Genomic DNA, 21,443 nt, shown 5'->3' with positions numbered 1-21,443 from the left:
CTGATGCTGCCTCACTTGGAGCATTGTCAGCAGTTTTGGACTTCTTATCTAAGAAAGGATGTGGCTGACATTGATGAGGGTTCAGAGGAGGTTCGTGAGAATGATTCTGGGAGTAGTTAGCACAATGCTTTACAGTACAGGCGACCTGGGTTCAATTCCCACTGCTGCCTGTAAGTAGTTTGCACATTCTCACCGTGACCACATGTTGTTTCTTCAGACCTCTGGTCCAAAGACATACTGGTTGGTAGGTTAATTGGTCATTGTAAATTGTCCTGTGATGAGGCTAGGGGGATTGCTGGCTGGCATGGCTGGATACAGTCTCTTTCATCTTGTATTTCTAAATAAATATAAAATAATGTAAATATCCTAATTCAGTTTTTATTGTTAGGTATTGCATTGTACTGCTGCTGCAAAGACAACCAATTTCATGACATGCGGGTGATTCTGATTAAATCTGCTCTGCTATATCTGCAAGATAATGGTTTCAACGTCTGTCTGCTACAAGTTCAGTTGTTCTACTTGTCACATACCTTGCAGTATCAGGACCCTGAACGCTGAGTATGAAGTGGGAAGTAAGATGCCATTGCATTGCAAATGTCTGATTTCTTGTCTATGTCAACACATTCCGCATTTAGATGTAGAACCATCTTGCCAGTTGTCATTTTACAAATGGTTCTCAGTTACCCACAAATTGTTTAATGTGTATTTACGTCTGTCATGGCTCTTTGTGAAAAGTGGCTCCAGAACTGAATTGGCTGACAAAATGGCCCCAAGAATTAATGAGCAGAGTACTTACAACTTGTGCATCCATTTTTTGTATAACCCTCACTTTAAGTCAATCATAGAAGACTACATCACAGAAACAGGCCCTTCAGCCTATCTAGTCCATGCTAGATTATTAATCTGTAACGTTCCATCCCAAACCATGGTCCTGCATAATCCTCCCATCCATGTACGTATCATCATTTTGCTTAAATGTTGAAGTTAAATCTACATCTATCACTTGTGCTGGCAGCTCGTCCACACTGAGTGAAACTAGGGATCCTTAAACTAGGGATTCCCAACCTTGGGGTCTTTGGACCCCTGGCTTAATGGTATTGGTCCATGTCATAAAAACGGTAGGCAACTGTTGCCTTAAACATTTTTATTTTCTCCCTTAACCCATGACCTTCAGTTGTAGTTGCACCAAACCTCAGTGGGGGGGGGGGGGGGGAGGGAGCCTGCTCGCATTCACTCTATCTACACCCCTCATCATCTTGTATACCTCTATATCTCCTCGCAGTCTTCAACACTCCAGGAAATGAAGCCCCAACCTATTCAACCTTTCCCTGTAACTCTGGTCCTCAGGTCCTAGCAACAGCCTAGTAAATTTACTCTGCACTTTTAATTTAATTGACATCTGTCCTGTAGGTAAGTGACCAAAACTGCACACTCTACTCCAAATTGGGCAAACCAACGTCTTACAATGCTGCTAGAGAGTTTGTAACCCTGTAGGATTTTATCTATTTCTGCATAAATGAGACCTAAAATGTGATCAGATCTTCACACAAGTCCTAAAACTCGTGTAACCCTCAGGCTTGGCCAGCACATGTTCGGCTGGGGAAGACAGCTTCTGGCCCCACCAAACTCTCGTTTGTGTGGATGCTGCGTGATGTGTTGCCCGGTTACAAATCTGCACCGCAAAATATCAGACCGTACACCATATGCAATTAACTTTGTAAATCTTAATCTGAATATAGGGTTAGTAAAGAAAATAAAAAGAGAGGTCCCATTTTAAGGAAAATCTCAAACCGCACGTTGGAGCTCACAAATACGGCCGTTCATCAACCATAGACTTCCTCCAAGTGTTGCTGACCTTCAGACCCTCACTCCCAGTCCACTCCGTCTGGTGGTCTACCAGCTCTCTCCACACGCATCGTCCTCCTCCTCTCACCAACAAAAGACTGCAAAAATCTCTCTTCCAGACCCACAGGGAAGAACAACATGCCTCTTATTGGATAGTCCCACATTCCAAAGCCTCGTTTTCTCTAATGACCCAAACATTGCTGCTACAGAGAAACCATTACATTAGCAGTGATGCATTACAGAGAGGCCATTACATTAGCAGTGAAACCTTACAGCATGTTACACTAGATAAAGGGAACCTATTTGAATAAATGACACAAAACATTCTTGTTTGCTTATTAGGAAAAATTATCCAATATTACCTGTACTTGTATCTTTCTTTATCCATTTCCCATTCTGCTTTCCCTCTAATCCCTCCTCTTCTACTGACCTGACCATCACCTCCCTATGGAGCTCCTTATAATCCACTCTGCTCTCTGATCATTCATTTTCCTCAATTTTTTACCCTCTTGCTCCTATCACCTCCCAGCTTCTTACTTCACCCCCACCCATTTATTTCCACCCATCACCTCCTATCACCTTCTCACACATAGCTCTCCAGTAAAGCACAGGTTTCTTCCTTAAAAAGCAGATGTGAACTAGGTGACTTAAACCTATTGCCTGGAACTAGCATTCAACCATTGAAAACCATATTTCCCACCCCCTTCATTCAATTCCCCACTCTGCCCTCTTGTCTCTTCTCACTTGCCCATCACCCACCTTCGGTGCTCCTCGTTATGGTTCACTTCTGTCCTATCAGATTCCATCTTCTCCAGCCCTTTGCGTTTTCCACCTAACACCTCCCAGCATCTTACTTCATCCCCCTCTGCCCCACCCATCTTACCCCTCGGTTTCACTTATCCCCTGCCAGCTTCCTCCTTCCTTTCCAGTACTAATGAAGGGTCTCTGCCCGAAATGTTGACTGTTTATTCTCCTCATGGATGCTGCCTGATCTGAGTTCCTCCAGCATTTTGTTGCTTTGGCTCACTTAGATTTTGGTTATCTCTCAGAATGCTGGAGTTAGAGGATAGCAGGTGTGACCCCACATCCACTGTTCTCAAAAAAAAGGAAAGGTGAGAATACCGACCCTGTCATTCTAATGATTTCTTACAGTGCAGAGCAGGTTCTTCTGGCCTTTCCAGCTGCACCGACCAGCTCACCCCCATTTAGCCCAATCCTAATCACGCGACCTGTTAGCCTATCCACTCAATAATGTTCCCCTTTTATGATGTATTTATTTATTGCAATGCAGTGTGGAATAGGTCCTTCCATTCCTTTAAGCCACGCCACTCAGCAATCTCCCGAAATTTGGTTCCAACCTAATCACTGCACAATCTACCAATTCATCTTTGGACTGTGGGAGGAAAACAGCAGCATTCAGAGGAAACCCACGCGGTCATGATGAGAATATGCAAACTCCTTAACAGGCAGCAATGGGAATTGAACCCGAGTCACTGGTACTGTAAAGCGTTGTGTTAACCACTACACTACCGTGTGATGGGAATTGAACCCGGGTCACCGGTACTGTAAACCATTGTGCTAACCACTACACTACCGTGTGATGGGAATTGAACCCGGGTCACTGGTACTGTAAAGCGTTGTGCTAACCACTACACTACTGTGTGATGGGAATTGAACCCAGGTCACTGGTACTGTAAAGTGTTGTGCTAACCACTACACTACCGTGTGATGGGAATTGAACCCGGGTCACCGGTACTGTAAATCATTGTGCTAACCACTACACTACCGTGTGATGGGAATTGAACCCGGGTCACTGGTACTGTAAAGCGTTGTGTTAACCACTACACTACCGTGTGATGGGAATTGAACCCGGGTCACTGGTACTGTAAAGCTGCTAACCACTGCCTAGTGTCACTAGTAGTGAAAATATTGGAAAGGTTAATGAAAGATCTAATAACATGTTGGAAAGAATAACAGAGCTGAGTAGTCAGCATGGGAACATGAAAGGAAAATCGTGTCTGAATATGTGTAATTAGAGTAAATAAGGCTTGTACAGAATCAAAATGAAGTTTCTCAGACGCACAAGTGCATATATCTACACTACTGGTTGTCCATCATGCCTCACGATGCTGGGAAACCTGTGCAGGAGGGTTTTTAAAGGGGAAAAGTTGTGGCACTGGGTCAGTTCCACTCTCTCTACCTTGGATGTCAGGGTCCAGTGGTATGAAGAACCGTCACAAACTGGGGCCTTCATTGGCTGCAGTGGATGACATTCACTCTTTCTCTGCTTCACCATGCCCTTCGCTCTCCACAGAAACACAGCCACAGTGCATCATATAAGCAGCATTCACAATGGAGCGATCAATCAACAAAATGGAAGTACATGCAGCCAAGGTTAACGTACTGTTGTGGACTTGAATTGTTGTACAAAGTGGGAATAAACTGGTCTGAGGTTGGCAGCTGGTAACTGGTTGGACATTGCAGTAATGAGTGCTTGGGATCTGTGGTAAATTGATCTGTATCAACAATTGTGAGTCTGAATTGCAGTCCAAACTACGGCTCTTCACAGGCGGTAGGTCTTCAGACTGGCTGTGTGGCCTAGCGCTTTGCTATCTCTAAGAATGGCCGGGGAGCGGCCACATGGGCGACCTGATTCCTTGCTGACTGAAGCACTGAGACAGCAGGTAGTGTACTTGCTAATTGCAGCTCCTGTCAGAATGAGGACCCTGTATTTGAGTGATGCCTGTCTCTCTTTTCGATGGTGAGTGAGAACCTGTTGATCCCTGAGTCGGGGCCTTGGAGAAGTGCTATAGAAGATCAGAACAGCAAGCTACTAGCCTCCATTCTTTTTGTCGCAGGAGCGTTTTCTTTTTCTCTCACTGGAGAGAGGGAGTCCGCCTGAGATGCCGAAATGCTGGATTATGGACTGTAATTAGGGTCTCTTTGGGAGCTTCTGTTGTTTGCATAGTGGGGAGGTCAGTGCTTGTGCTGGCACAGTTGGGGGGAGGTGGGGGTTGCTGCTTCTGTGAAGGGAGGGGGTTTGGGGGCTTCAATGTTCTATCATTCATTTAATGGGGTTTCTTATTTCATGCATGTCTGTGAAGAGTAAGAAATTAAGGTATATTGTATATTTTTGCAAATATTAAATTGAACCTAAATGAAATGAATTTAACTGGGGAGCTAAGTCAGCATCAGGTTTATTATCACCGACATAACCATATAACAATCACAGCACGGAAACAGGCCATCTCGGCCCTCCTAGTCCGTGCCGAACTCTTAATCTCACCCAGTCCCACCTACCCGCACTCAGCCCATAACCCTCCACTCCTTTCCTGTCCATATACCTATCCAATTTTACCTTAAATGACACAACTGAACTGGCCTCTACTACTTCTACAGGAAGCTCATTCCACACAACTATCACTCTCTGAGTAAAGAAATACCCCCTCGTGTTTCCCTTAAACTTCTGCCCCCTAACTCTCAAATCGTGTCCTCTCGTTTGAATAGTTATAAGTTATGAAATTTGTTTTGTCACAGTACAATGCAATACATAAAAATTTACTATATAGGAAATTATAGTGCAAAAAGTGAGCAAACTAGTGAGGTAGAATTTATGGGTTCATAGAGTGTTCAGAAATTTGATGGTGATTGGGAAGGAACTTCTTAAAATGTTCCTAAAACGTAAGTGGAGTATTTTCTAACTCTGCTGGTAGTAAATAATCCTCCTGTGATAAGGATGCCTTAATCAATGTGCAGTTTTGATCTTTGCCTGCATTGAGGAGGCAGCGGGGTAGAGATGCATCTCTAAAAGAAGATGTAAGTTGCTCCTTCCCTCCGTTAGCCTGCAGGTCACCCTCGGGAAAGGTGCAATATCTGCTTTATAACTCTCACCCCCTGATCAGGGTCATGTGAAGCCATGGGAGCAGGTGCTGGATGGTCGTAGGAGCAGCTGGTTTTCACAAGTCTGGTTATACGACCATTGACATCAAGCATACAGTTGATAATGGCTGGGGTTACCAGTTTTGTAAAAACACTGCCCAGACGAAGACAATGGCAAACCACTTCTGCCATACACAATCCTGGTCATGGAAAGACATGATCATACAACACAGCGTATATAGAATGAACGCAATGTAATATTTTGTTCTGAATTGTTTTCCCAATACAACAGAACAGCATAGAGTCTGCTCCACCATTTGATCCTGGCTAATTTACATCTGGTTCATCGACTCTGCCATTTCATCGTGGCTGATTCATTTTCTTTCTCAGCCCTGATCTCCTGCCTTCTCCATGTAACCTTTGATGCCCTTACCTATCAACCTCTCCAAGTAATATACCCAATTACTTGGCCTCCACAGCCGCCTGTGACAAAGAATTCCACAGATTCACCACCCTCTGGCTAATAAATTCCTCCTCATCTCCTTTCTAAAGGGATGTTCCCTCCATTCTGAGGTGGTGCCCTCTGGTCCTAGATCCTTTGGGTATTGGGTGAAATCTACCAGTGAATGCAATCTGTCCTTTAATTAGATATTGAAAGTTTTTTTTAAATTTTGTGGCAGATTGCAAGAAAATTTGGATAAATGCAGACAGCAGGAGGAGAATTACCAAGCAAATCATCCGAATTTAAGGAAACTGGACACATCGGGTAAGTCCATGCATAAATACTCTGATCTAAGGACCTCTGCATTGTCTGGTGTTTCACAGGGTTGTAATCAAAATAACTACCTATTGTAGCAGCATAAACTGCTCACTTTATTTAGAGCATAAGAGATTCTGTAGTTGCTGGAAATCCAGAACAACACACTCAGCAGGTCAGGCAGCATCAATGGAAAAGTGTAAAGAGTCAACCTTTCGGGCCAAAACCCTTCATCAGGTCTGGAAAGAAGTGAGAGATGAGTCCATCGCCAGGTCAGCAAAGCAGGCTCGAGGGCTGGATGGCCGACTCCTGCTCCTATTTAGCATCTTCCTTTGAGAAGGGGGCAGGGGGTGGAGGTTAGCTGGAGGTGGTAGGTGGAAGCAGGCTCGAAGGCTGGATGGCCGACTCCTGCTCCTATTTATCATCTTCCTTTGGGAAGGGGGGGTGGAGGTTAGCTGGAGGTGGTAGGTGGAAGCAGGCTCGAAGGCTGGATGGCCGACTCCTGCTCCTATTTATCATCTTCCTTTGGGAAGGGGGGGTGGAGGTTAGCTGGAGGTGGTAGGTGAAGCCAGGTGGATGGGAAAGGTAAAGGGCTGGAGAGGGATGAGCCTGATCGGATAGGAGAAGGGGAAGGATGAGGGGCACCAGGGGGTTTAATAGGCAGGTGAGAAGAGTTAAAAGGCCAGAGTGGAGAATGCAAGAGGAGGAAGGGGGAGCACAAAAATTACCAGAAGGAGAAATCAATGATCATGCTATTAGGTTGGAGGCTACTTAGATGGAATAAGAGGTGTTGCTCTCCCACCCTGTGAGTGACTTCATCTTGGCAAAAGAGGAGTCTATGGACCAACTTGTTGGAATGGGAATGGGGGTAGGAATTAAAACAGTTAGTCACCAGTAAAGTACGCTTTTAGCAGATGGAGCAAAGGTGCTCAACAAAGCCAATTTTTGACCAGTCTCACCAATGAAGAGAAGACCACATCACCAGACACAATAGACGACCCCAGCAGATTTGCACGTGAAGTGTTGCCTTAGCTGGAAAGACTGTTTGGGGCCCCGAATCAATGTGAGGGAGCAGGTATGGACAGGTGTAGCTGACTGCAGGGATAAGTGCCTGGAGGGAGATTAGTGGGAGTGATGAATGGACAAGGTAGTCACTGAAGGAGCAATTCCTGCGGCAAGTTGGGGGGGTGAGTAAATGTGTGTTAGGTGGTAGGATTTCATTAAGGATGTTGAAAGTTGCAAAGAATGATATGTTGGTTGCAGAGACTCATGAATTGCTAGATGAGGACAAGAGGAACTCTACCCCGGTCAGAATCAGATTTATTATCACCAGCATGTGACGTGAAATTTGCTAAGGCAGCATTGAGCATGGATATCCAGGAAATGGAGCAGATGCGACTGAGGGCAGCATCAATGGTGGAGGGAGGGAAACTCCTTTCTTTGAAGGAGGACAACATCTCTGTCCTCAAAAAGAAAGCCTTATCCTGGGAACAGATCCAGTGGTTTCAAACAGTTTCTTTGTCCCTGCTAATCACGGGCACCATTAATCGGGTTAAACGAGTTGCTGAGTGTTATGGCTCATTGCTCTGGTGGGGCCGAGTCTGCACTTTATCTCAAAATAAAGTAATAATCTAAAATGGTTTTTAAGACACATCAGCCATTTCATTCCCTTGGAATGGAGTGGACAGTAATTCACCAGTAGTGTTTCTCAATGTATCTTAGTCACCTTGACCCATCTTGTGCAAACAGATCAGGCCCCAGGGAATCTCAGCTTAATCGCGGGCTAAATGTTTGCCATATTTGACGACCTTAGATCTCTACTGGAAGAACTAAATTTGATAACAATGCTGAATCTCCTCCTAACTAAATATTTGTCATGTCTTTGTTGTGATTATTCTCTGTTCAGAAGTCGGAGGGCAGAGGGAAGGAAACTGTTCCTAAATTGCTAAGTGTGTGCCTTCAGGCTTCTGTACCTCCTCCCTGAGGGTAGCAATGAGAACAGGGCATGTCCTGAGGGATGTAGGTCCTTAATGATGGATGTCACCTTTTCGAGGCACTGCTCCTTGAAGATGTCTTGGATGCTATGGAGTCCAGTGTCCATGATGGAAGTGACTGAGTTTACAACTCTGCAGCTTACTTCGATAGCCACCACCGTACTAAATAGTGATGCAGCCAGTTAGAATGCTCTGCTCAGTACATCTGTAGAAATTAGTGAGTGTCTTGATGTTTCTTCCTCAGGGTTCCTATTATTGCCTCAAAATTTGTCTTACGCATGTAGTTTTTCTCCTGAGCTGTGTTTTATTTAGTACTACAAAATAAATTTTGTGCACAATCTGTAAATTAAAGGATGTTAAGAAAGCATTGCTGTGAGCTAGTTGAGAGCACACACAGCCATTGGAGGGAAAAGAAATTTAAAGCTTGTACTTTGTTTCCTATGGTGGGGGAGTCGAGGACCAGAGGACACAGCCTCAGAATAGAGGAGCGTCCATTTGAACGGAGATGAGGAATTTCTTTAGCCAGAGAATGGTGAATCTGGAATCTTTTGTCACAGGTCGCTGTAGAGGCCAAGGCATTGGGCATAATTAAGGCAGAGCTTGATAGATTTTTAATTAGTCAGAGCATGAAGGGATACCTGGAGGAGGCAGGAGATTAGGGCTGAGTGGGAAAATGGATCAGCTATGATGAAATGGCGGTGCAGATTTGATGGGCCAGATGGCTTAATTCTATATTTTATGGTTATCCTATATAATCCTAATTCTATATCTTATGGTCATCCTATATAATCCTATATCTTATGGTTATCAGACTCTTGAATGCACCTCTTGTAAGATATTCCAGATTCTTCAATGTCATTTTCAGTACACAGGAACAAAGTAATTGTTACTTCCGATCTGATGCAGCACAAAAAGCACAATAATAAAAAGCAAATTAAAAATACATAAAATAGCTTATATACATTGATTGTATATCCATAAAGTGACACTAGGCACAGGAGTGTCTGTATATAAGGTGACTAACAGAAAATGATAAAGTAGTAGTGGCAGGGGTCGTGGAGGGGTGGGCTAGTGGGTGGAGGTGTTGATCAGCCTTACTGCTTGGGGAAACTAACTGTTTTTGTGTCTGGTGGTCCTTCTGTATATATGTTCTTGATGGTGGGTAGGTTGATGCCGGTGATGCATTGGGCAGTTTTGACTCTCCATTATTCTTCAGTTGTCCATCGAAATCTGATGACAACGTCCACTCCTTTAACGCTGAGATCGTGACTATTCAGTCCTATCCTGGACTCACAAGCTCTATTGCAGGTGGGACATGTATATGTGGTGGTGGTGGTAGTGATGGCAACCATGGCTGCATTTCTCCTGGCTCTCTTCTGCTGTCTTCTGGTTGTTCTTTCCATCTCCAGAATACGAACCCCATCCCTACACAGCTGTCACCAAGCGATACGGTCAGCAGCGACATCCTCCAGGTCCTCAGGTCTGATCTTGCACTTCCTTAAAGCATTCTTCATCTGATCCTTATAGCGTTTCTTCGGCCCTCCAGCTGAGCGTCGACCATGATGTATCTGGCCGTATAACACTCTGCGGGGTAGCCGACATGGGGGCATCCTCATCACGTGCCCCAGCCACTGCAGCTGACGCTGGGTGATCATGGCCTCAGTTGAAGCTGCCGGGTTGTGAAGATCATGTCAATCATGCTCCTGTTCTTCCTAAATCCACACTGTGATTCAGGCAGCATTGACTCGGTGATGTTGCTGATGAGCCTCTGAAGCATCACCTTAGCCAGGACCTTTCCAGCAACAGAAAGGAGTGAGATGCCCCTACTATTGCCACAGATGGCCTTGTCACCCTTGTTCTTATAAATGACAACGATATTTGCATTTCTCCATTTCTGTGGGATGTTCTCGTTAGTCCAGGCCTTGGTGATGTATTGGTCGAGGGTGCGCAAAGATATGTACCCTCTGTTCTTCAGTAATTCAGCAGGGATATTGTCAGTGCCAGGGACCTTGTTCTTAAGAGAATGGATGCTGATAGAACCTCCTGGAAGGCTGGTGGTAGACTGAGGTCGTGCATAGGAGGAAGTTCAGGCAGTTTGTCCAGGATGGTGGGGTCTGCATCAGAATCATGATTAAGCAGGGTGTTAAGAGCTATCACCTCACGTTCATCTAGGGAAAACCACCAAGCCCTGTCTCACGTTTGTGTAGATGGTGTGTAATGCACCCTGGTACAAACCCACAATGTAAAATATCATACAGTCCACAATGTACTATTAAATGATTACACTTTATAGATCTTACTGTGACTATGTGGTTAGTAGGGAAACAAATATAAAAGAAAACAGCACCACACTTATCAGAGTTAATCAGTTTGTGCACAATCGTTGGAGCTCAAGGGACAGAGTCTTCTCTCCGCCATTCGATCTCCTCCGAACCCCTCGACCCTCCGACTGGGACGAACCACAGTGGTCTACCAGGGCACTTCCCGCATGTCCTTCTTCTTCGCCTCTCCTTGCCGAATTCCCACACTCACCCAGGTTCCCACACATTCAGATAGAATAACATGACATCCATTGGTTAGTTCCCCGTTATCTATAATTATAACCCAAACATTTCAGCTATGAAAGACATTACCTCATCAGTTAACATTGCAGAGAAGCCATTTCATTATTAACAGTTAACGTTACAAAACCCTGCACATGCTAGTAACTTCCCTGTAATTCCATGGGCTCTTGCGAAACAGCCTCAAACAACCATTTATTTAATAATAGCCTAATCAATTTACAATGACCAATTAACCTACCAACTGGTACATCTTTGGTCTGTGAGAGGAAACCCGAGCACCTGGCGGAAAATGGGGAGAACGTACAAGTTCCTTGGAGACAACAGTGGCAATGATCATTTTTAACTAGAGTTTATCTACTCCTGATGAAGAGTCTCCTCCAAGGAGACCACAACCTTGTAGGGCTTGGAGGCTTCTGTGCCTCAATGACCCAGAGAGCTATGTTGGCTGCAGTCAGGGCTTTATGCTTTGGTAGGGTCACCCATGCCAAACTGGTCAAAGGGTAGAGGCCAGACTAAGAGTGGTCCACTGGTCCTCCAGGTTCAGGGGTTCAGCTCAGGGCCAACAACCCTAACTGGTCAAACAAAACTTACGGAAACAGCCATGAGGAATCCTTCAGCATCTGAGTGCGACAGTATTCCCGAGTCTCCTCCCTGGGCTTGTGTGGCTGGCAGTAATGAAATCCGAGAGGAAGCTACTGACACAATGAAGGAAGCCTTGAACACTCATTGCTGCCCTAAATGCCAGTGGCGTAACAGGCAGAAAGTAAGTAAGAAATATGAAGAACATACATCCAGAAGCTTCAACTGTTTATTCCTCTCCATAGGTACTGCCTGACCTGACTTTCCTCCAGTACTTTGCATGATTTCTGTATTTAGCTTGTGGCTTTTTTTGTCTGTTCCATATTTATTGACCATGGAAACCTTGGCAAAGGCACCTAGTGGATTGGTGACAGGATCCATTTTAAATGGTTCCATTTAAAAGCTTGAATGTTATCAGTTTTTAGAATATTTTTTTTTCTTTTAAAGGATTAAGATGTATGTACATTTCCACAGAATGTCCAGAATGACTAGATGAGTCAACCTGATATGTCCGAACATTTCCTTAGCATGGTCATATTTCTTGATTTGTGTTTGAGTAGCTTCCCTGAAATGCATCTGCCACACAACGTTTAATAAACTGAAGACCATTAATGGGCAGGAAACACGTTTGCTCTTGGTTTTGTGGCCAACAATAAATGTACTTGCTTTTTAGTAACTGCCTACTTGGCATCCACTCAGAGAGGATTGCAATGTAGCAGCTTTGACTTAACGGGATTCATTTCCTTTCCTTGCCTTTTAAACGGCATCTCTAGGTTCTAACATGTTACGATCATTAACGTACTGCTAAAATTGTTTTGTGTCTTGTATAACTCTGAAAGGACAATAGGTGGGTACTTCCCTGTAGCAGACATGATTGAATGTGTTTGTGTTCACTGAGATGCAGCAAGCAAACAGCCCACATCGCCCATGTGGCCAAGTAACCTTAGGACTGTGGGAGGAATCCAGAGCACCCGGAGGAAACCCACACAGTCACGGGGCAAGTGACTCCTTACAGGTGGCAGCAGGAATGAATACTGCCACTGTAAAATGACACACTAACCATTACACCTACGTAGAACGGTGGGTGCCTGGAACATGCTGCCGGGGGTGGTGGTAGAGGCAGGTACATTAGAGGCATTTAGGAATGATAGAAAATTAGATTGTTACATAGGAGGGAAGGGCTAGATTGATCTCACGATAGGTTAAAGTCTGGCACAACATCGTGGACCAAAGACCAGAGCTGTTCTATAATATTCTACAGCAGGGCTGACCTGGGGTCCACAGACCCTTGCTTCATGGTAATGGTCCATGGCATTAAAAAGGTTGGGAACCCCTGTTCCAACTGGTTGCCTCACCGTCTGGTGATGGAGGGGCCACTGCAGAGGATCAGAAAAAGCTGCAGAGGGTTGCAAACTCAGCCAGCTCCATCACGGGCACTAGCCTCCCCAGCATCGAGAACATCTCCAAAAGGTGATGCCACAAAAGGACGGCAGCAATGATTAAGGATCCCCTTTGTCCAGGATATGTGTTTTTCTTACTACTGCTATCTTATTCCAGCCATTTACAAATAGCTTCTTCCCCTCAGTCATCACATTTCTGAATGTTCCATGTAACCTTAATCACCATTCCATGAATTCCTTGATTTGGACAACCTTTTAGCTTGCTGTCTGGCAGACATCCTGGTTTACCAAACTATAAACCCCTTGCAGTAAATTTAAGTTGTGCTCTGACTTTGTAAGGAAAAAGAACTCTGCACTTTTCACCCCTAGGTGGTGCCATTGGTCAGTTTGAGCACAGAACAGTTCCAATTAATAAAACCACTGTATTTGAAGAGTGTGGTGTGTTCACTGTGCAATATACGGATACATAGTGTTGTGCAAGTCTTGTGCTAGGGTGCCTAAGGGTTTTGCTGTAGTAATTTTATGTATTGCACTGTACTGCTACCACAAACGAATTCATGAATATGTGAGTGATGATAAACCTGATAGGTCTCTATTCTGGACTGAGAGTGGGAAGGGGACAGGGAAAGGGGAATCATGATGGGGAAGAGGGGAGAAAGCGGGAAACACCAGAGAGACATTCTGTAGTCAATAAATCAATTAATAACCTTGCCCGTTTTCTCAGGGCTGGGTGTGTCTGCACTCGCACCACCCCTCCCACCCTTGGCACTCCTCTGTCACCTGTCCCATATCCCTCCCAGGGTGCTCCAGCCTCGCCATTCCTAACATCCTTTTCTCCCACCAGATTTACAAATTCAGTTTAATTGTCATTCAACCATACATTGATACATCTGAACGAAACCGTGATCCTCTGGGATCAAGGTGCGAAACAGTGAGCAAAAAAACATAGTCACATTGGGAAAAAAGCTTTAGTCCAAGACCCTGAGATTAATTTATGTCCCATAAATTAATCAGCAGTTTGCAGCCTCTGCAAGTTCCACTGTCATTCCACCAACTAAAACGAAAGGAAGCACCAATGGGGGAGGCCACCGCCTCCAGCATCTCTCCCGGACTGCAGCAGCAGGCAAGCCCACAGCTTGAGGCCTAGTCCTTGCCACAATCGAAGCTATGCAGCTTCCACGCCACCTGTCACACCACAAAATAAGGGAAACAGGCCTGTGGCATCTTACGTTGTCAATGTCCAACAGAGTCTTGTGCTTGCAGGAGAACTCTCTCAGCCAGAGGGAAGAAGCTGTTGCTCAGTCTGGCAGTCCTCATTCTGATGCTCCTGTACACCTTCCTGACGGCTGTGGGTAAAAGAGATTGTGGTATATGTGGTGGGGGTCCTCACACTTTGATTTTGATTTTGATTTTAAGGTTGTCACTGTGTCTGGCATTAACTCTGAGCAGCCAGGGGCAAATGTTTCTGAGATTAAAGTGTGTATACCGTCTGAAGTGAAACTGGCAGTGGTCCTTTTCAGCTTCGGGGCCAGTTTATTTTCTTGCCTGCAGGGGGAGCTGTACAACCAAACCAAAAATAAAATGTTGGTATTCTGGAAGTGAGACCAGCCTTGGTTTGATTCTTGAGTGTAATTTCCTTTTCCTTTGTCTCTCTCATATAGGTTTCGGGACTCCCAGTAGTTCTGCAGCAGAGAATAACAATTATCCTAAAAACAGCTACCTGCGTGCTTGTCATGAAGAAATGGATAACAATCTAGGTAAGATGTTGAGAGGTACTATGTTAGTACACCTTCAGTTCTGTTTGGTTTTGTATGGCATTCTTGTCCATTCTTTCTTGTTGCCGATTGGCGGGTTTGGGATTTGATGCTCTTGTTGCTGTTTTCTGTGTGCAGTGATCTGTTCGTGTTGTGTGTGAGGGAAGGGTTTGGAGTTTGTTGCTGTTTTCTGTGTGCAGTGATCTGTTCGTGTTGTGTGTGAGGGAAGGGTTTGGAGTTTGTTGCTGTTTCTGTATGCAGTGATCTGGTGTTTAATGTGAGGGAGGGGTGAGGGGTTTGGAGTTTGTTGCTGTTTCTGTGTGCAGTGATCTATTTGGGGTTGATGTCCTTGTTTTTCCACGTGAAGCGATCCGTTTTTATGTGTGAGGGAGGGGTTTGGGGTTTGAGAGTTTTTGTTTCGTTTTTTATGGGGGGAGGATTGATGATTTTCTCTTGAATGACTTTCATGGTGTCGCTTTGTTCTGTGGCTATCTGGAGAAGACAAATCTCAGTGTTGTATACCGCATTCATACTTTGATAAATGAACCTTTGTACCTTTCATATGGAGGAGAAAGGGCATGTGGTGGAGGGGTGTGAATATGAATGGCAGAACAAAATTACGCAAAAGGTTTTCCAGCTTGCTACTTCAAAAGGCAAAGCAAATTTTATTATCAAAGTACGTGTATGTCACCATATACGACTCTGAGTGGGCATACTCAGCAAATCTATAGAATAGTAAATCTAACAGGATCAGTGAAAGATCAACCATAGTGCAGAAAGCAACAAACTGCAAATGGAAATATGAATAAATAGCAATAATAATGAGAACATGAAATAACATGATAAAGAGTCCTTAAAGTGAGATTTTTAGTTGTGGGAACATCTCAATGGATGGGCAAGTGAGTGTAATTAACCCCTTTTGTTCAAGAGCATGATGATTGTAACTGTTCTTGAACTTGATGGTGTGAATCCTGAGGATCTTGTATCTTCTACTTGATAGCAGCAGAGAGAAGAGAGCATATCCTGGGAGGTGGGGCTCTCTGCTGATGGATGCTGCTTTCCTACGACAGCATTTCATGTAGACGTGCTCAGTGTTTGGGAAGCTTTCTGGGCCAAATCCACTGTCTTTTGTAGGATTTTCTGTTCAAGGGAATTGGTGTTTCCATACCAGTTATGATGCAGTCAGTCAATATACTCACCACTACACAACTATAGAATGTGTCAAAGTTTTAGATGTCATGCTGGCTCTCCACAGACTCCTGAGGAAGTAGTGGCGCTACTGTGCTTTCTTCACAATTGCACTGACGTGCTGGGTCCAGGAAGTAGTAACACTCAGGAATTTAAAGTTGCTGACCCTCTCCATGTCAGATCTAGACTTGCACCGTACACTTAAGTTTGTATTAGTTTCATTTTGAGAAATATGTTCCCTTAGTTATTTTCCTTTTAGGGATGGGGGCAGAGGGTGGGGAGCTAGATATTCCCCTTTCTGCTGTTTTTTTTTTACAGAAATATGAATGAATTTTCCTCCTTTTCCTTCTAATCACAGATGTGATATCTTCTGGCTTGGGGCGACTGAAGGGTCTGGCAATTGGCCTACAAACAGAAATTGATGACCAAGACGAGATTATTGACCGCCTGACCACCAAGACGGATCGTGTTGAGTCCAAGATTGGAGCAACTAATCAGCAAATACGCAGACTTTAAAGAAAAACATAACAATTTAGTCTCTAGTCAATGTCGTGTGCCTCAACAGCCACTGAACGAAGAAAGTGGCAGTTTTTATACTCAGATGCTACGTACACAGAATATCAGAATCGGTCCTCAATGAAACCGGCTTCTAAGTTTTGGAGAATGGATTGAATTGGTATTCTGTCTTCATTCAGATTTACTGACTCTTTAAAGATAGAACTGGTAATGCTACATATAGTGTAATCGTTTTCAAATCAATCTGTCAATTTGCAAGGAAGAGTGGAGTTGTGATTTAAACAAACTTACATTGATGTTCTTATCACTGACAGGAGCCAAAAACCCTCACTTGAAAACTATCCACAGTTCTGAATAGTTCTCTAAAATTGATTAACCATTTGATGGGCTTTGCAATATTACATTCTGTCTGTTCCCTTCATTTGCTGTCTGTGATCTGACTTGATTTGTACAGCTGTACGTAATTTTATGGTGATTGATATCGCCAGCGTCAATAAATTTGCAACAGTTAACACCAGTCACCCATAGCAAAAGGAAAGTCTTTGTATCAGAAATATCTTTAAAGGCGTGCTTTGAATATTAAGCTCCCTATCCTCCAGAATCTGCAGCACTTAACACTGCTGTTCACGAGGGAGATGCATTGACACCCTGGCGGTGGGGAGATGAGCTTCTCAGAGCAGACCCATTAGAAGCTGTTAGTTTGATCATTTGTTCCCCAGCAGTACAATCAGCATTCCCTTTTGCCAGGGAAGCATTCTGTTGACGAAGTACCCGGCAAATTTCCAGGACACTGCCTTTCCAAAAGTTAAGATAATGTCAAAAGGAGTGTCTGGGAGCAGGATTACTGTGGTTCTAAGTACTTGATCATGGAATGTAATACAGTTTTAAATGAAGATATATTAACCTGTAAAACCTGGCCCCTCTTCCCAAGTTTTATTATTGAGCAGAGTGCATTTAATATCGGAGCTATTCCTGTTAGTTGAGGAACAGGCCCTTCTGCCCCTTCGAACTGTTCCGCCCCAGCAGTCCCCCCCCCGATTTAACCACAGTCTAATCATGGAGAAGTTTGAAATGACCAATTAACCTACTAACCAGGTATGTCATTGGACTGTGGGAGGAAACCGAAGCACCTGGAGGAAACTTGCCCATTTCACAGGAGCACATACAGACTCCTTATAGATGACGTTGGAATTCATTAAAGCATCAGTTCTCTTCAGGAATAACAGAATTTTTGTGCCTCATTCTATACCTGTTAGTAACAATACACACCATTGGCTTTACACAAAGGATATGGAAATAACAAGTGAAGCAATTGGTCCAGAATCAAATTTGTATTCTTGATTCCACAGCCTGTTTATTTTTCTCTTTTTTTATAACAAAATGTACAGATCCACTACATCTGACCATTACGCACAAGCCCTCAGGGTTGGGAAATGTCAAAGCAAAGGATATCGATAGTTCTTGTTGAGGCATTTGATGTTGTGGAGTTCAAGCTTGCAGACGCTTCATCACCAGTCACAGTGACATCCTCAGTGTGCAGTTGTTGGTGTTTCACTTGGGGAAGACTCGTGTTTATATAGCAGCCTGCCCCCCGCCCCGCCCCCGGTCCTGATCCTGATTGGCTACCCCTTCATGGGACCTTTGGCTTGCATTTCTTTGATATGAGGATCTTTAGAAGCATGGTTTTCTTTTGATGATGTCCTAAGCATTGAAATAGATGCCACCTATGAACCCTGAAGAGCTCATTGCCATTCTCGGCAACCCCCACAACATAGAAGCACAGGAGTTGTGAATCTGTTGTGTCAACCTCAGTGGAACTAACTGCTAGTGTGGAGGATACAATAGGCCCTTACACATCTTGTAGTAGGCATCTGTTGGTCAGGATCGACCACGGACGTTGAGTCCTAGCTGTCTAGATATGCAAACCTGGGGGCAGAGAGCAAGCTGTTGCCTAGGTAGCAGCCCCGCCCCACCCTCCACACATCTGATGAACCCAAAGGAACTGCAGACACTGACACAGTGTCTGAGTTGCCAGTCAGTCTTGCACTCTGCGTAGGGGTGCCAGTTCTGGATTTTTCCGTCAGGGTTTACTCCCGAAGCCTTCCCCATGAGTGGGTGTAGCAGTAAGACAGTGCTGGTTTGAGATCAGAAATTTCCTTCTCCAAGATGAGCTGCCAACCATGGCAGCAGCAGATGCTATCTGTGCATAGCAAACTCCCACAGTATGGGGGAGGTTGTGAGCAGATAAAATGACCTGGGGCCATTGAAGTTAAAACACCAAACATTGAGTTCAAGGCTGTTATTTGCGCCGAGCGAGGTCAGTCTTGGCTCTGGTCACTGTGCTGGTCTCAGATTAACCCACTGGATTTTGCAAGGCTTCATACCTTCATGCCTTTAGACTGTGGGTCTCTGCTGAACTGCCTGATTTTAAACTTCAGGGAGAACATATCCCTCTGAGGCACTCCACCGGTTGGGGTCGACCGTGGATGTTGCATCGTAGCTGTCTATATGATATACACCCATCTGTTAATCTATGTTCATATCTGTGTGAGTGGTATTCTGCAGATGGACCGAGCCTTGTTGACCATTGAATCAAAATCAACAAATAAGGTATCTAGTGTGATCTTATTTTGAGTTTTCTATGGCTAATGGTGGCTTACAGATCAACATGTTTCGCATATCAGCTTCATCCAAAATAATTTCTTAATGCAAGATCAGTTTCCGCATCCTTGTAGAACTGTATAGAACTGAGAGCTTCCAAGCCCCTTGTAAATTCTGCAAATGCCACCAATGAATTCACAAAAGCACCAGATTAGTTTCACTTTAATGCACTTGTTTAATTTCTTCTTGCATTTTAAAGTAGCTTTTAACTTCAAGAATGCTGATTTTTTTTTTGAAAAGCTGCAGATTTTATTAAACAATTTTTATTAATAAAGATTTTATTGTGTTGAGTTGCTTCTAAATACCAAGTGCGGGCAATCCATCTGTTTGATAACTTTTGCAATGAGGCAACACTCAGATTGGAGGAGCAACACCTTGTATTCTTTCTGGGTTTCCTCCCACCTTCTTCAGGTTCCTATTCCCCATTTCCCTCTCGCACCTGCCCATCACCTCCCTCTGGTGCTCCTCCCTCTTCCCTTTCTTCCATGGCAGTCAGTCCTCTCCTATCAGCACCCTCTTCTCCAGCCCTTTATCTCTTTCACTAATCAACTTCCCAGCTCTTTACTTCACCCCTCCCAATGTCACCTTTCACCTGCCAGCTTGCACTTCTTCCCTCCGCTCCCCCACTTCCTTTCCCGTTCTGACGAAAGGTCTGCCAAGAACATCAATGGTTTGCTCTTTCCGTAGACACTGCCTGGCCTGCTGAGCATCTTGTGTGTGCTTGGGATTTCCAGCAGCTGCAGATTTTCTTGTATGAAAACTTTGGTTACTTTCCTCCTTTTGTTGTAAAAGTATATTAATCAAGATGCATTTTGCAAATCACCTCCAAATAAACAACTAAAATACTTAATGTACACTAATATCATGCTGGTCTTGCTCTGCAGTTCTGCAATATATATTCAATGGCCACTTTATTAGCTATACCTGGTAAATGCAACTTTCTAATCAGCTAATCGTGGCAGCAACTCAAGTCATAAAAGCATGCAGACATGATCAAGAGATTCAGTTGTCATTCAGCCCAAACATCAGAATCGAAAAGAAGGGTGATCTGACGGTGGTTTGAGTCTCTCAGAAACTGCTGGATTTTCACACACAACAGTCTCTAGAGTTTAGAGAATTGTGCAAAAAAGCAAACAGTAACATCTAATGAATGGCGGTTTTGTGGGCAAAAGTGCCTTGTTAATGAGAGAGGTCAGAGGAGAATGGACGGGCTGGTTTAAGCTGACAGGAAGGCAACAGTAACTCAAATAGCCACATGCAGAAGAGCATCTCTGAACACAGCACGTCGAACCTTGAAGTGGATGGGCTACAGCAGCAGAAAACCACGAACATACACTCAGTGGCCACTTTATTAGGTACAGGAGGTTCCTGGTAAAGTGGCCACTGAGTGTGTAATGAGCAAAATGATTTTATGGTCATCTTTTGATAGGAATTGAGTGAAGATTTCCAACTGTGATTACTCTGCTTGTAGATTGGTAGTACAGCTTTCTCCCTCTCAGCCCAAGTCTATGAGCAGTACAAGTGTTTTGAGAACCTGCTCCTGCCTGAAGAAGTGCTAAGCTGCTTCAGAAGGGCACAAGGATAACCCTGGTGTACCTTTGCACGGTAATGCAACTGAACATTGGTGAGACCAGGGGTTCCCAGCCTGGGGCCTACAGACCCCTCGGTTATTGCTAGGAGTCCATTGCATTAAAAAAAAGTCTGGGAAGTTCTGGGTTAGAAGGATAATTGTACACAGCAAAACCAGACATGATGCTTTGAAACATGTTTAGATGGACAGCAATCTCCAAACCAACTGAGTGCCTTGCATGTAATAAAGATGAAAGGTGAGAGACTTTTTAAACAGTGTGTCCCTTGTTGATGCAGTTTGCCACATAAGCTATGGGTCTCTGATCAGCTTTTATAGTACTGATTTTATCAACATAAATACCCAGAACAAAACATACAGCCTAATGTAATCTGTTCATTTATTAATGGATTGAAATATTTATACCTTGAGCCATTTTCAACTGCCTTTCCCTGTTTTTCAACTTTGTATCTTTGAAATAAAACCTTAAAACATTATCTATCTTTGGATAATCCAGTGTGTGAATCACATAATTTTGTTGAATGCTTGAATTTCTCAGCATCTTGTTCTGTTACCATCAGGGAGGAGGTACAGGAGCTTGAAGACGCACATTCCATGTTTCAGGAGCAGCATCTGCCCCTCTGCTGTCAGATTTTCAAATGAGCAAGCCAATGTACAGTTTTTTGCTCTCATTTTGCACTAATTATATCAGCCAGCAGGTGGTGTAGTGACATCTGCA

General features: G+C 44.1%; 1 protein-coding gene across 1 annotated transcript in view; it reads left to right on the top strand.

Moving 5' to 3' along the window:
• snap29 (synaptosome associated protein 29) overlaps positions 1-19,439 on the top strand; it is a 39,731-nt gene extending 20,292 nt beyond the window's left edge. The window contains exons 3-5 of the mRNA XM_059943704.1: positions 6,405-6,490; positions 14,680-14,775; positions 16,319-19,439. Coding sequence (XP_059799687.1) covers positions 6,405-6,490; positions 14,680-14,775; positions 16,319-16,476 — 340 coding nt within the window. The 3' untranslated portion in view covers positions 16,477-19,439. The remainder of the gene's footprint in view (positions 1-6,404; positions 6,491-14,679; positions 14,776-16,318) is intronic.
• The last annotated feature ends 2,004 nt before the right edge of the window (positions 19,440-21,443 follow it).

The sequence above is a fragment of the Hypanus sabinus genome, chromosome 18 (genome assembly GCF_030144855.1).
Source record: "Hypanus sabinus isolate sHypSab1 chromosome 18, sHypSab1.hap1, whole genome shotgun sequence".
Classification (NCBI taxonomy): Eukaryota; Metazoa; Chordata; class Chondrichthyes; order Myliobatiformes; family Dasyatidae; genus Hypanus; species Hypanus sabinus.
Note: the sequence above shows the minus strand (reverse complement) of the source record. Positions and strands in the feature narration are given on the sequence as shown.